General features: G+C 36.4%; 3 protein-coding genes across 3 annotated transcripts; 2 read left to right on the forward strand and 1 right to left on the reverse strand.

Moving 5' to 3' along the window:
- The first annotated feature begins 240 nt into the window (after window positions 1-240).
- Window positions 241-1,462, forward strand: LOC145230272 (cytochrome c oxidase assembly protein ctaG-like). Its single transcript, XM_080095665.1, has one exon. It carries the CDS (start codon window positions 289-291, stop codon window positions 1,189-1,191), a length of 903 nt encoding a protein of 300 aa, XP_079951791.1. The 5' UTR covers window positions 241-288; the 3' UTR covers window positions 1,192-1,462.
- A 30-nt stretch (window positions 1,463-1,492) lies between these two features.
- Window positions 1,493-8,870, forward strand: LOC145230256 (transcription initiation factor TFIID subunit 6-like). Its single transcript, XM_080095642.1, has 12 exons — window positions 1,493-1,679; window positions 3,529-3,600; window positions 3,756-3,924; window positions 4,446-4,633; window positions 4,956-5,087; window positions 5,394-5,573; window positions 5,942-6,124; window positions 6,365-6,439; window positions 6,506-6,631; window positions 6,822-7,004; window positions 8,301-8,447; window positions 8,608-8,870. The coding sequence occupies exons 1-12, from the start codon at window positions 1,509-1,511 to the stop codon at window positions 8,632-8,634; spliced, it is 1,653 nt and encodes a 550-aa protein (XP_079951768.1). The 5' UTR covers window positions 1,493-1,508; the 3' UTR covers window positions 8,635-8,870.
- Window positions 8,871-8,922: 52 nt separating this feature from the next.
- Window positions 8,923-14,592, reverse strand: LOC145230276 (arginine and glutamate-rich protein 1-like). Its single transcript, XM_080095669.1, has 5 exons — window positions 14,211-14,592; window positions 13,318-13,438; window positions 11,067-11,171; window positions 10,345-10,428; window positions 8,923-9,362 (listed from the first exon to the last, which is right to left on the reverse strand). The coding sequence occupies exons 1-5, from the start codon at window positions 14,540-14,542 to the stop codon at window positions 9,207-9,209; spliced, it is 798 nt and encodes a 265-aa protein (XP_079951795.1). The 5' UTR covers window positions 14,543-14,592; the 3' UTR covers window positions 8,923-9,206.
- Window positions 14,593-15,330: the final 738 nt, after the last annotated feature.

The following is a 15,330-nucleotide window of genomic DNA, read 5'->3' on the forward strand; positions in this document are numbered from 1 at the left end:
TCACTAATATAAAGGTGCACCAAGTGATTTACAGGTGCACTTTATAATGCTGTACTGTGAACCAACACCAAGCTGTGCTAATAATACACCAAAACATTCTGTATACATATCATTTTTCCTTACATGCCATTTTTTTAAGTTTGCTTTTAAAGTTCGACTACAAAACACGTTTTTGATGTTTGTAAAAGGAACTTTAAAACTTATTTAAAAGCTTAAACACACTTGGTTTGTACTGAATTAACAAACTTGGGTTAATTGCAGAGGTCAACTTGAACTGATGTTGATGTTATGATTGTTTTAAGATATGTTGCTTGTGCATTTGTGCAAAGAGCAGTGATTTCAAGCCAAAAGACAAAGTTATCGTCATTGCTATCTAGTCATATCAGCAATCTTGGCATTGGAAAACAGATAAACACTTTTGCAAAATGGTCAACAAAAACCAGCAAACAATTTTATGGGTGTCAGAAATACTATAATTCCAAGGTGCTATACTTTGGATGTCAGACACCAGTCTTCCCTAAACTGTTGTCATGGCAATTGCAGAACGCCAGAAGCTACAGTCAAGGACAGAAACCTCCGCCGAAAGATAATACAAGCACAAACACAGTGATATATATAGTGTCTGTGTTGATTTTTATGCTTGGTATGTCATACGCTGCAGTCCCGATGTATAAAATGTTTTGCCAAGCGACCGGTCTTGGTGGAGACCCAAAGTTAGGCCATAAAATGGACAAAGTTGAAAGTATGGAACCGATTCGGGAACGCAGATTGAACATATATTTTAATGCAGACCACCATGCGGCTATGCAGTGGAATTTTAGACCAAGTCAGAAAGTAATTACAGTTGTACCTGGTGAAACTGCTCTAGCATTCTACACTGCGAAAAATCCCACTGATGAACCAATTGTTGGCATAGCAACATACAATGTGTTGCCTACACAAGCTGGACTTTATTTTAATAAGATTCAGTGTTTTTGTTTTGAGGAACAGTGGCTGAACCCCCATGAAGAAGTCGACATGCCTGTTTTTTTCTACATTGATCCTGATTTTGATGACGACCCTTCTCTGGCTGATGTTGATGACGTTGTGTTGAGTTACACTTTTTTCAAGGCTGAAGAAGGAATGAAGCTACCATTGCCTGGTTTTATGAACGTCAAATCTGTGCAGACTGTTAATGCTGCCCCCGCTTAAACTAATAATATCCTAAAATTGCTTTATCAATGCTTCGATATCAGTCTACAATTTTGAACATGTTTTTATTATTTGGATCCGTCGTAAAATGTTTATGCAAGTTAGCCATCACACCATGCTTAAAGTTTTGGTACTGTGCCTTTAATAGGTCTGATTTATTATGGTTTGCTGCTGTATTTCATTACAAAGTTCTACTTAGATGAAGTGATGAATATATAGTTTCTGTTTGGCAAAACTTGTTCCAAGTAACAAGTTTTTTGTTTCCATGTAGGTTTTGTGTTTACTGAGTTTAACCGTCCAGTTTCAACAAAACCATAATGGCTGACCCTAAATCGAAAAGGAAAAATTACAAAGAATCTTCTGCTGATGAATTTTCATCGGAAAGTGTAAAAGTTATTGGAGAGTCGATTGGAATAACACACATACCGGAACAAGCAATGCAATATGTAGCAGATGAAACATCATATAGATTGCGGGAAATTATACAGGTAATTGCAATTTCAGGAACTCCAGTCTTGCACATGAAAATACCTCCAAAATTAATGCCCGAAGCAATTATTCAAAAGTATAAAAAGTGAAAAAAAAAAGTTTTGTAATAGTTATGAACACATGTTGATTTTACTCGATTTTTTTGTTTTTTTTTTCTTCTTTTTTTTCGTTTTTTTTTCTAACCTGAAGTTTGTCCACCCTCTTTTGCCATGAAATGTTTGATGGATTTGAATGAAACTTTCACAGATGCTAGATATAGTTATGTAGATGTGCCATCAGCCTTGTTTCACTCGATAGCCCCAGTATTTACCCCACCAGCCTCCAAAGTGTAAAACGTTTTTGTATGTTGCTGCGCACCACAAACAGAAAATTTCTGTGGTGTAATAGTATAATAAAGGCAACATAACATACGTTGCTTGTTTTGCACATACCAACCAGAGGGGTGTTAACAGCCTTATGATGTCAGAAAGGTCAACAAATGTTGCTAATGACACCTCTAGTGGTCAGAAGTTTATACATTGGCCGATTTGGATGAAATTTTACATGACTGTTGATTGGGTCATTGTAATTTCATATTTTATACTTTTGGGTGTAGAACCCCATTAGTTGCCCCACTCACCCCCTAAAATGGGTGAGTTTTTTAAACAGTGTCGGAATTAAATGAAATTGGACAGCTTGCGGGAAGACTTGGTGGACGTTCCTGCACATGTCAGTCAGAGGGGTGTTAACAGCCTTGTGACGTCAGAAGTGTTACAAATGTTGCTAATAACACCTCTAGTGGTCAGAATTTTAAACATTGGCCGATTTGGATAAAATTTTACAGGACTGTTGTTTGGGTCAATGTGGTTTCATATTTTTGGGTGTAGAACCTCATCAGTTACCCCACTAATCCCCTAAAATGGGTGAAATTTTTAAACAGTGTTGGAATTAAATGAAATTTGGACAGCTTGCAGAGTTTGTCATTTATAGGTGTCAATTGTTGTGTTTAACCCTGTAGTCCCAATATTTACCCCTCTTGCCCCCTAAAATGGGTGAATTTTTTAAACAATGTCTGAATTGAATGAAATTTGGACAGCATGTAGAGTGTGACATTTATAGTCGTCGATTGTTGTGTTCAACCCTGTCGCACCAACATTTACCCCACTATCCCCCCTAAAATGGGTCAGTTTTTTTAACAATGTCTGAATTGAATGAAATTTGGATAGTTAGTATATTATGTCATTTTTGGGTGTCGATTGTTCGGTTTCACCCTATAGACCTAACCAGTACCTAACCAGCCCCCTAAAATGGATGATTTTTTAAAACAGTGTTGGAATTGAATGAAATTGGACAGCTTGTACAATTTGCTATTTATAGGTGTCGATTGTTGTGTTTCACTTTATTTTGCCACTATTTACCCCTTCATTCCTACAAATAGAACACTAAATAGGAAATACTACAATGTGTGAATTGAATCAGATTTGAATTACTTTTAATAGCATGATTATTTAAGCCAGGAACTGACCACAGTGTTTTCTTAAAGCACCAAACTTACTGATGGTTATCTTATGAAGTGCATTGTTTTTAACTTTGCATGTGTGGGGACCCATGAGTTTCTGCCTGCAGGTTATAGTCAGTGGGTGATATGGGACCCAATATAAAATAAGTGTAGGGAGTATATTAACGTTTCAAAATAGGTTAAAGTGTATGTGCAATGGCAACATGTGCTGAGCCACCCTTCTAGTTTTTTTTTTGTTCTTTTGATTTTAAGCATCCTAATCAATTTCATCAGAAATTCATTGGACACATTCAAATATATATTTGTGTTTGCCGTATAATACAACTTTTAACTGTGAAACTGTATTTCAGGAAGCATTGAAGTTTTCTCATCATAGAAAAGGAGTAAAACTGTCCTGCCAAGACATTGACAATTCCCTAAAGGTCTTTTATTATTTGTGCATAAAATTGTGAAGTAAAAACCTAGTTGTGCTTTAATGAGGAATAGTAACAATCTAAACAGATAAAAAGCGACATGATATATTCGTTAAATGCTCATGCCACCATCAGTAAATATATTTTTTTCTGTTATATTTTAGTCAAAAAATTTGGAGCCTCTTTATGGATTCGTAGCCGAAGATTTCATTCCCTTCAGGTTTGCCAGCGGTGGCGGCAGAGAGCTGCATTTTGTTGAAGATAAAGAAATTGATTTAAATGAGATTATAACTGGTGGTCTGCCCAAAATTCCACATGATGTTGCAATTAAAGGTGAGTTATCATATCACAAAATGATAGTACAACTTAATAACAAGAAAATACAAACCAACCCTTGTGTGTGAAATATTTTTATTGTGTTCATTGTTGTTGCATATATTTAGAGTTAGACCGATTTTCAAGGTAGAGCTACTAACACCATAACGCAAATGACATCCAAAGTCGATTAGGGGGCGTAATGAGCTGAATTATTTTATTTAGCGGCTATAAATGGGTTGGGTTGGAAAATAAGTTTTTAAATTTTTTACATTAGTAACTAATTTTTTAGGTTAGTTTTATTGAATTTTAAGTGCTATTACCTTACCCCGACCCTAATAGCCCTAACCGTGAGCATTTTTGAAGATATAACCAAATCGACTTTGGTTGTTATTTGCGTTATGGTGTTAGTAGCTCTACCGATTTTCAACATAGGCATGCTAAAGAATAGACACACAAAAACATACAGGAATTTTTAAGCATTTTGGTAACTATGTGTTTCATCACATTGTAATTGTGGCAAACATCTTTGCTTGCAGCTCACTGGTTGGCAATAGAAGGTGTGCAACCTTGTATCCCCGAAAACCCAACACCTGAAAGTCAATTCTCAATTGATGTGTTGAGACGTAATGAAAAGTCTGAAAGTGGAAAAGCAATTGAACCAATCAAACGGTGCCAAGTGTCAAACAACAATCCACTTACTGCCACACTGTCACAAGGAACCAAGGTAAATCTGACTTGAATCTTTTAACTTTAATTATCTATAACAGATGATTAAGGTTGGGTGCATGCCTAATTTGCCATCTTATCATGTGAATAATCAGAGATATCACTTTTCCAAAATCAATGATCACAGCATGTGGATAATGTCCACAGCGAGTATATGTGGTAAGGTGGATTATTAAGAATAGTCTGTATTTAAATTTGTGACAAACATGTTTTTTAGTGAAACAAAACTTAACTTACCAAAAAATGGATGTATATAAGTTACACTAAATAGTAAAAGCATGAAGCCCACTTTTTGTGAATTCTGTGCACTTGATTTTCAGACTGGTGACGGAACTCACAAATCTTTGGTTGGATTGAAATCTCGTTTTACTCATGAACTATCGGTTGAACAACAATTGTATTACAAGGAGATAACTGAGGCTGCTGTTGGTTCAAGTGAAGCAAGAAGAGCCGTAAGTAAACAAATAAAATTGTAACAAATATAACCTATTTTCGTTAGAACAGTTTGAAACAATTGGTTATCAGTCTTGTAGGGGCCAATAGATCAATTTCCTAACTGGTTAAAAAATATTTCCACAATGCATAAATTCAATTGGGTTTCAATAGCCTCAAACTATGTGTTGCACTGTCCCCACAAAACGGGTCTATTGCTTTGCATGGCTTGGCTCAATGGCACATGAATATTATAAATAACTGCTAATGTAGTATTTTTTTCTATTTGGAAGTCAATTAAAACCATTTATTTTTAAAAAATTCAGGAAGCATTGCAAAGTTTGGCTACTGATCCTGGCCTATCCCAAATGTTACCACGATTCAGCACTTTCATATCAGAAGGTGTGCGAGTTAATGTCGTCCAGAATAACTTGGCGTTACTTATCTACCTTATGAGAATGGTCAAAGCACTCATGGACAATCCTACATTGAATCTTGAGAAATACGTGAGTTGGCAAAATTCTGTTTGACATTAATCTTGTTGAAGAAGCAAAAAGTGGTTCCCGAACTAATTTGACGAATTCCTCACTTAACAATTCAAAACATTTTCAGTCCTAAATAGACTACATAGTGGACACTAAACTATATAAAGATTGTATAAAATTAGGTCTCTATCAAGTTCACAGATATATTTTAAAAAAATATGTGTGTCTATTTGCAAACCTTTTGCACAAATTAAGATAATTTCTTCCCTAGTTGGGAACCACTAGATGAAAGTGTCGCTAACTAATTTTCTCATTGCTTGCATTTTTAGACACAAGCTTTATTGGAAAGATTTTGTCATGTTTTTAAAATCGTACAAATTTTATTCCAGTTGCATGAACTGATTCCAGCAGTGGTGACTTGCATCGTAAGCCGACAATTGTGTACAAGACCTGATGTGGACAATCATTGGGCACTGAGGGATTACGCTGCAAGACTCATGGCTCAAATATGCAGGAGTTTCAGCACTTCAACAAATCTTATTCAATCAAGGATTACAGGGACATTTTGCAAGGTTCATGGCTAACTAGTACTAATCTAATTTAGTCATGGCCCACAATGTTACTGTTTATAACATAATCAGCTAAGGCGAACATACACTCAGACTGATCAGTGATCACAGCAAACTCAATCATAGTTCAACGGTCCTGACGCATTATGATTGACAGTGTAATGGTTTTCTTGCCATGTACCCTCAAAATAAGTGATAAATAGTGTTAAGCATAAATAGTGTAAGATTGTGTTCCATTTTTAGTGCCTACATGATGACAAATCATCCCTTGCAGCCAGATACGGAAGTGTAGCTGGACTTGCTGAACTAGGTCCTGATGTAAGTAAATTACACACAATTCTATAAAGAGTTGCAGCAGACTTTACATTTTCATGTTGTGTCTAGGTTGTGCAGAGTCTGGCGTTACCACGACTACGGGTTGAAGGTGAACGGATAAAGAATATACTTGAGAGTCCATTGCTCAACAACATCGACAGAACTGCTGCTGAGCATCTTAGGGGACTTTTGGTTGTAAGTGATGAAATGATTTTCTGTTGATTTGTCCCAATAAGACTACATGTAAAAAAATAAAGCCTGATTCAACTGACTTGCAATAAAACAGGCGGCTCAGGAGCAGACTTATTGTGAGCATATTGCATCAAGGCGTTGCCAACCCACTAAGAATGAAAATACAATCATCTTAACTAACTTTTTACTGCAGAAACATTGTGGGTCTGTAATCAAAGGATTGCGGCAAGCACCTGATATCCCAGAGGAGTACTTGAATGAATATGGATCACTCGGTCCACTAATTTGCCAACAAATCATAAAACTTCGTGAACAAGAAGCCCACAAATCAAGACTTCTGGCCAGTGCTGGACTGGCGAGGCCTACACCTGCTGTGGTAAGACTTAAACCAGTGCATGTGAATGTGAAACCAGTGAATGGTCAAAATGGGTTTGGTATCTTATCCTCACCAGAGAAGTGGAAACGTGTTGTTTAATAAGTATCAAGCAGTAGAAGGAAAATCCAATAGGGATGGGCTAAGCCAGGGGCGGGCAACTTCTCCAGTCGGCGGGCCTGATATGGGAAAATAAAGTACTTGGCGGGCCGGATTCCCGAATCGATACATTAATCGCGTATTTATCCAGTGATTTAAAACGGATTTTTGACCACCTAAACCAGTGGTCTTCAACCATTTTAGCGAAATCGCCCCCTTGCTAGGGCACTGACTCAATATCGCCCCCCATTATATCGTTTTTTTTTAAAGTTCTTGACTCTTGAGCATTTGCGTGCAATTAGATTTACCCAGCACCAACGAATGCTTATGTTAACAGTTAAAACCCAATTTAATTGCTACAACAACACTGAGGGTCAATTTCACGCAATTCTAACGCATCCAAGCAAAGTTTGTGACGTCATAGACAAGATAACATCCTACGATTATGCGCAAACAATAGCTATTTTGATTAAAAGTAATGGGGCATTACTCGGCAAAAGAGAAACCTATACATTCCACATTCATAACTTACACTAGATTTATCAAATTTAAGGATGATACAAAAATTTCGCAGTTTTTGAAGTGCAAGTAGGCCTATAGAAAGTGTAAAAGTGAAACAAGTTTGAGGGAAAGCTCGTTACCGTTATATTAAAAAACGTAGAGCCGGTCACCATACATAGTGCATACACCACAGATTTAGATAGTTGTTTTTTTTTTTGCTTAGATAGTAACGGCGGGAAAGTTTTTTGCTATTGGGGAGCGTTACTGTCCGTTACAACTATAATTGGACGAGTATGCAAGTAGTGGGGGATTGTGGCCGCGGGCCACATTACCATGTATGACCCGGAAACTGTCTGCGGGCCGGTCAAAATCCCGTCGCGGGCCGTATGTTGCCCACCCCTGGGCTAAGCCAAGCGTTTTTTGACATCGCAGTTTTTTACGCTTGGTTCCTGGCCCAGCAGCTGCACAACTAATCCGATCATTCAATTTGCAAATTCATGCCCTGCTAACACCTGACACTAGCATTCAAAAGGGTATCCATGAACAAAAGGACTGTTGAGACTACAAAACTAGTGTGGAATTTGAAATGTTTGTTATTTGGCAAATAACATATGACACTGCTTCACACAAATCAATGTGTAGCATCTAAGCCAGAAGCAGACTTACTTCCTTTTGAGACCAATCATTTTCATTTGTCAGGGTTCCCGACCTCCACTCCTCAGTACTGGCAGCACATCAGGTCAATCTGTCAGCATGATTGGTGTCGCTCCTCAGCTCGAACGGCAATTTTCTTCCTCTTCACAGCAGTACAATATTACCCAGAGAAATGTTTATCAAAACAACAAAGTAAGTACAGATTTCCAGTTTGTAGAGCTCTTCTGGCAAATGTAATTTTATTCCTTCGCTCTACAAACCGGATATTATGCCTGGCAGCAATAGCTTATGTAATACAGATTTGTGGTGCTAGCTACATTGCCTGCAGTTTAAATGTTTTTTTGGTTTTTAGTTTGGTGGAATAAAGCCAGAATGGTGAGAGATCAAAAACAAAGAGTTGTTCTAGAAACTGCCATTGTCCGTTCAGCTACAGATGCTGCAAGGCACATCTAAGTGGAGAATCATGAGGATGAAAAGAACTGTTGTTATGTCTTACAAATATCGCACTTCTGTCTGTGGTAACATATCAATGACGTTTAGGCCAAAGTGGTAATACATTATTGTATGTATGAGCATTAAAATGTCATCGCTCGTGTAATAAAAATACCACCGTACTATTTTGTATGTGCTATAGGTTTAAACACAATGTGAGTCAGCTTCGAAAAGATAAGCTGCAAACTTGTATTTCAACAAAAAAGTAACAATGACAGACAGGGATGAACTGTTACACAGTAACAAAGACAAAAAGTAAACGCGATCAATTTCTCCCAAACAACATTAAATACTTACCTTACCAAGATCCCTAAACAACCATTAACAGCGCAAAAACCCAATATTGAAACAAGTGGTTTAAATAAAAGATTGTAAACAGCATGTATCACAAGTAACAAGTAAATCGCTTGCACCAGACATTCAAGTCAACAAAATATGCTGATTTTTCGTTCAGGTTGTTCATTTCAGGGAGAATGAAAGTTTAGGCCTGCTGTTTTTCTTGCCCAAAATAACATTCTGCTCTTGTCGAGTCTGTTTTTTGCGTTCCTCTTCCATTTTCAATCTCTCTTCGTGGATAAACCTCTGTTCTTCCACCATTGCAAGACGCTCTTCATCCTAAAATTGCAGAGGATTTATTTCACCGGTTCCCAACCGGGAAGGATTGTTAAATTTAAGGGGAGGAATTTATTTTAATCATAAACATAACTTTGTCCTGCACTAATAATGACAACAGAGATTGTTGAAATGTCTGCACGATGTATTCTATATACACCAGTACTTTTGCAGTTATGTTTATGATTAAATTACTTTTTAAGTCCGTGTATAGTGTTCGTAGCAATTTATTTTAATTTGTACATGTGGTTTGTAAACAGACAAATTCGCTCTTGGAATATAACCTGGGAAGTTGATAGAAGACGCAATTTTAAACCATATTTGTATGGTTTGGCTTTTACTGTGCAGTGCTGTATTACGGAGGAATGAAAATGGTTTGAATTGTTATGGGAGGAATTGGTTGAAAAAGGTTGGTAACCACAGCTTTATTTGAAACCAAATCACTAATTGGATTTTTTATGTCAACACAGTACGATTCATTTTGCAATTATCCATAATATTTTTACAGATTATTATATTCGTTGTTGTTTATTGAATGATATTACAGTATGGCAGGCCCATTGAAGGCGTTATACCGAATCAGCTTATTGAGTGGTGAAATTGGATTAACACCATGGTGTCAATTACCAAGAGTGTTATGCTGACAAATCTATTACAGCTGCAAGGCAAGATATCACAGCAGCACAAACGTTATGTGGCACACAAAAGTTATTGTAAAGTTGTGCTTCATCAAACAGAATATAGAAACCGAAAAAGGTTTTGTACCACATTTACTCAAATGATTCAACTTCAACGTAAAATGCAAACTAAATTCCAAACCAGACTACAACTACAAACTGTGTGCATTATATATATTATAAATTCACTACTCACTAGACTCTCAATACAAGAGATGTAGACAACAGTTGAATATAATGGCTGACTGTTTTTTAATAAAAGACGGTAAATGACTGTGGAAAGTTTTTAGTTGACTACAAATTCTTACCAGTTTTTGTTGTGCTTCTTTAATCTTTCGTTCATTTTCAGCCATTATAACTTCCAGTTCGACACGCTTACGCTTTTCCTCCTCCTTGAAAACATAAACCAAGTTAATATTGACAAAAAAACACATTTGTAAACATAACTACACCATAGTCGGTCCATACCAAAAACCTGTATCCTAAAATACTTGATATACACCAGATATATAACAGTACAAGTTGACAAAAACACACGCATGAATGGAATTTACCACTATGCAAGCCTTGAACACAACATGACCTCTTTTGTATAAGAGGCCACATGACCCCTCTGTAATAGTTCTTGCAGTTCCAATAACATCCAAGGACAGATAGAAAAGGCCAGCTATAGTTACATCACTTACCGGCTAAAACCTGAAATCGTTGCCGCACTTTTACACTATTTTTTTTCTTTCTTGACACTGCACCACTATCATGGATAAGAGAAAAACACGTTTTTATTTAATTCCACTGAAAAGCGTTTACACCAGCAAGCAGTCATTTTGTCAGGATGTTATTCTGACATACCTGACAGGTTTAAACACAAAACATCACGTTAAAACTGTTACATAACATGTTTGGAATTTGGAGACGACGCAAGATGTATGGCTTTCTTTCCACTACACCTTTAGTGGGCGTATTTCATTGTTTTTGGAGCAGTTTTTCTATCAATTTCAAAAAACCCTGCAAAAGAAACGTTTTGGCCTACCTCTTTTTCATGACGAGCTCGAATTTCAGCTTGTTTTTGTTTCTCAAGCTCCTCAAGCATTTGTTTTTCCATGACTTTTTTCATTTCCTCAACTCTTCGTAACACCTGAAAGCAAAAATATCCACGTTCTAATAAATTTCATAGTCATAGTTGCTAGGTTAACTTGCATGCCAACAACAAAGAAAATACTGAACAGGCGTTTCGTCCACCAGGTTGCATATTTAACAAATTTGTCATTCAACTGGTGTAATGCTAAACAAAATACTAGTTGTTGTTTTCAAGAACGTATTCACCAACGTTTCGCCCACCAGAGCGGTAGGGCTTCATCAGAGCAATGAATGAAGAATTGCGAGCAACAAGTATTTTGTTTAGCATTACACCAGTTGAACGACAAATTTGTTAAAAATGCCAACAACATTTAAAACAGTAACTAGACAAAGTTCTACAGTGATGCTAAGCATTGTTGAAGCAAACTAGAATGGTGGCTTTCTGATATACTTCCATTTTATATATTCTATACGATATTTACCAATTTACTATACACATCATTTGATCTACACATATGATTGTTTTTGTAAACAAAAACTAATGGGTCCCCACACGCGTGTTTGTGCGGATTTACGGTAAACAAATGTTGCGGTGATTTTTAAATTCTTAAGAACAAATTTTTAGAAAGCGTTAACCCAACAATGAAAAATTTTGTTGTATTTTTTTGCACTATTATTGTCGTATAATTACAAAAGCATTAAAAAAGAACGAAACAAATACTTTCAATTTAATCTCTTGCTTTGACCCAGATATTGTCGTCCAAGGTCGGGTTTTAAACACAATTTTTTTCTAGAAAGCTGTAACAGTTGTGTTACAGACAATTAAAATACGATTTGCTGCAAGTGTATACATAACTTTTCATTTAACTTTGTTTCGCAAAACGAGTTTTTCATTTAACTTTGTTTCGCAAAACGAGTACCATTGACCTGTAGTAACCTTTAGGGTGCACACACCAAACGACTGTTTGACCTTTTGACACCGTTTTCAATAGCACGCCGTCCTTGGTGTTCAACAACACCGTTTGACCTAATTTATACATGCCTTGAGTATTTGATTCAAAAAAAAACAAAAAACGCTACGTTATGGCGAAAGAAAGTTCTGAACTGTGTTAGTAATACCTACTAATTGACCTTAAGTAACCCGTGGTCATGCAGCGGCCAACCTAACAACGAGCATTTAAAAAAAACTGTTATCTTGCAAAAAAGTCAAGTTTATTTTTTCATATTTAGTTTGTTTAACAAAGTTTTGCTTGACATTATACGAAACCAAAGCACGCTTATTAGGTTTAAATCGCGTCATATGTGTGAAACCTTTGCCAAAACTGAAAATGTGAGTGATAACTTAATAAAACGACATGCATTGCTGTGCAAAACAGCTGATTTCTAATCACCGAAACGACGTCTCGTAAAACGTCTGTCCGACGTCAAGCTGAGCCCTCCCGCTCTGCCCTATTATTCGTAAACGTACTCTCTTGGGACTTCTGCCTACAGTGTCTTTCTTGACCAAACGAGCGTTAGACACATTTACGTTTCGGGGGTCTGTGGGTGTGTCGCTGGGTCATTCGGGGTCAAACTTCAGGTGGATCAAGTTCAGATTAATATCTAACATATGTCCAAATTTGAATAAATTTGAAGCACTCTTTCTTTACTAAACGACCGTTACAAACCAGCGTTAAAAATTGTACGTTTCGGGGGCCTGTGGGTGAACCGCTGGGTAATTTGGGGTCAAACTTCTGGTTGACCAAGTTTGAATTAATATCTAACATATGTCCAAATTTCAATAAATTTGAAGTACGCTTTCTTCACTAAACGAGCGTTACAGACCAGCGTTAAAAATTTTACGTTTCGGGGGCCTGTGGGTGAACCGCTGGGTAATTTGGGGTCAAACTTCACGTGGACCAAGTTTGGATTAATATCTAACATATGTCCAAATTTGAATAAATTTGAAGCACTCTTTCTTGACCAAACGAGCGTTACAAACCAGCGTTAGACAGAAAAAAGAAAAAAGAAAAAAAGAAAAAAAGAAAAAAAAAATACGGACAAAAACAATATGTGTCCCCTTCAGGGAAGGGGACCCATAATAAACATGAGATAACTTCCAAAGAACGAAGTGTCATTACAAATGTAGTTTTTTTGTGTGTTTTTTTAAGCATGTCAAGCTTTGATAACAAACCTTACAGGTTACGTTTAAACAATAGACATACTTCATTTTCAATCTCATCTTTCCGCTTTGCAAGTTCTTCCTCTACTCTTTTAGCAACCATTTCCTCAACTCGTCTGGCAGTCTGTTCTTCAATCAGTTTTTCCTCCATCAACTTTTTCTGTCTGCAAATTTCAGCAGACAAAAGTTAACACAAAGATAATGAATGTTGCAGAGAAACATTTCATCACATTTGAAAATTGTTGTTGTATTAGTAACTAAAGTTTTCCAATTTATTAATATTCTTTGCACATATTTAAGTGTTTTAAAAAGTACAATATATGCACAAAACTATGGCTTATAAATTTTTGTAAAAATTTCATTGATTAGCTCAACAAGATGAAAATCTCACCAAGTTTAAAAATATTCTATAACAACACTAACTCTTTAAACCTTTTGCCTAGAAAGACAAAGAGACATAATATATACTATCCGGTGATTGTGAAGCTGTAATCAGTATTTGTACATCGGGGAAGCAATAACCTTCAAAAGAGATTTGGCCATTTTAATAAGAAATCTAGCAAAAACAGACAAGTTTATTAATATTGCTGAACATCAACCTTAGATAAAAATTAGATTTTTATCTAGTAACCTTAAGTTACACATAGAACAGCTAGCATTTTATTGATGTTTTTTTTGTTTTTAATTAAAATGCTATATATATATGTATTAGCTCATATGGCTGATATCTCTTCACCAACTGCACTGACGAGACCTTACAGGTTATAACAGTGTGGACTGTCTGCACCTAATTAAAATGCTTTTTGTAACTCGTAAAAGTGTTGTAACCCCAGACAGCAATTATCACATCTTTATGCCAGCATGCATACCTAACACATTGGATTTTGAACCACACATAAACCTATTGGTAGAGTAACAGCAATGAACATGACATACATAAGCCTCTGGCGTTCAACAGCAAGTCTTAATTCCTCATCCTCCTTTCGTTTCTTCTCTTCGAGGGCGCTCCGCTTGCTCAGAGCTCGACCGAAAATGTCAATTCTTTCAGCGCTGGAAGACCTGGAACGAGATCTTTTTGAGCTGCCGTGGCGACTGCTGCGATCTCTAGAATGACGACGTTTTCGATCACGTGAACGAGAGCGATCACGATGTCTTGAACGGTATTCACGATCTTTCGAGTAGCTTTTGTGTTTGCTGTGCTTCTTTTTCACTTCCACGGGACTTGAGCTTCGGGATTTTGACATATTTTTCTCAATTAGATCAAACATGAATATTTAAAAAAAGATTGATTTAAATAATCTGCAAATTAACAGGAGATTTAAATGTGAAATAAATGCACTCACAAGAATGCTAGACCTGATACACAGGTCTATGGGTTAGTAACTTAGTATGCAAAAATGCAATTTCTTACGCTTAAGTTAATCACAGTTTAAGTGCAAAACAATAAGAATTGAAGAAACAATTAAATCATAGTTATCTTTCAACATACACACAAAAGTCAAAACAATTTGTCACAAAAACAACAACAAAGGAAAGCATAATTCATTTCAAAATTCAAAAACTTCACCTCACTGCTTACTAGAAACACAAAACAGAGTGCACAGTGGCATTTATTGAAAAAGAAACACCTCCACACAAAAACAACCTCCTTCAGCAATCAGCGAATGCGATTCTGTAATTGTATTTCGAGTTTCGACACCAAAGACAAACAGAGAAGAGAACTGATTAACAAGTAGTGACGTCACGAAGCAGGAAATGACGTTTCAGTGTTTTTCACGTGTCGAAAAGGGGCGCAATAAAACTAAAAATTAAAGGAGGGAAATTCGTTGTCCATGTTACTTAGTATTGGCTAATATTGAATGTTTGTTTATCAGTAAAAATATTTTATGTGGTACTGAAACATATCGCGGTTTCGCATGTTTGTTTCTTTTTTACATAAAAAAAGCGATTCCGATAGTTGGTTTCGTCGCAACCTGAAATTTTTTTTCGTTGAGAAAATGAGAAACTTTTCTGGTTTTTACACTGTTTAGGCGGGTTTTCTTCTTTTTATGTATGA

This window comes from Phallusia mammillata, chromosome 5 (assembly GCF_965637545.1).
Source record: "Phallusia mammillata chromosome 5, kaPhaMamm4.hap1.1, whole genome shotgun sequence".
NCBI lineage: Eukaryota > Metazoa > Chordata > Ascidiacea > Phlebobranchia > Ascidiidae > Phallusia > Phallusia mammillata.

Bases quoted from the DNA above. Each gene is read 5' to 3' on its own strand.
- LOC145230256 (XM_080095642.1), top strand. From the start codon at position 1,509: ATGGCTGACCCTAAATCGAAAAGGAAAAATTACAAAGAATCTTCTGCT. The intron at 3,925-4,445 runs GTGAGTTATCAT...CTTTGCTTGCAG, and splicing joins ACATGATGTTGCAATTAAAG to CTCACTGGTTGGCAATAGAA. The intron at 7,005-8,300 runs GTAAGACTTAAA...TTCATTTGTCAG, and splicing joins CGAGGCCTACACCTGCTGTG to GGTTCCCGACCTCCACTCCT.
- LOC145230276 (XM_080095669.1), bottom strand. From the start codon at position 14,542: ATGTTTGATCTAATTGAGAAAAATATGTCAAAATCCCGAAGCTCAAGT. The intron at 11,172-13,317 runs GTATGTCTATTG...TTTTGCTTTCAG, and splicing joins AAGATGAGATTGAAAATGAA to GTGTTACGAAGAGTTGAGGA. The intron at 10,429-11,066 runs GTAGGCCAAAAC...TATGTTTTCAAG, and splicing joins GAGCTCGTCATGAAAAAGAG to GAGGAGGAAAAGCGTAAGCG.
- LOC145230272 (XM_080095665.1), top strand. From the start codon at position 289: ATGATTGTTTTAAGATATGTTGCTTGTGCATTTGTGCAAAGAGCAGTG.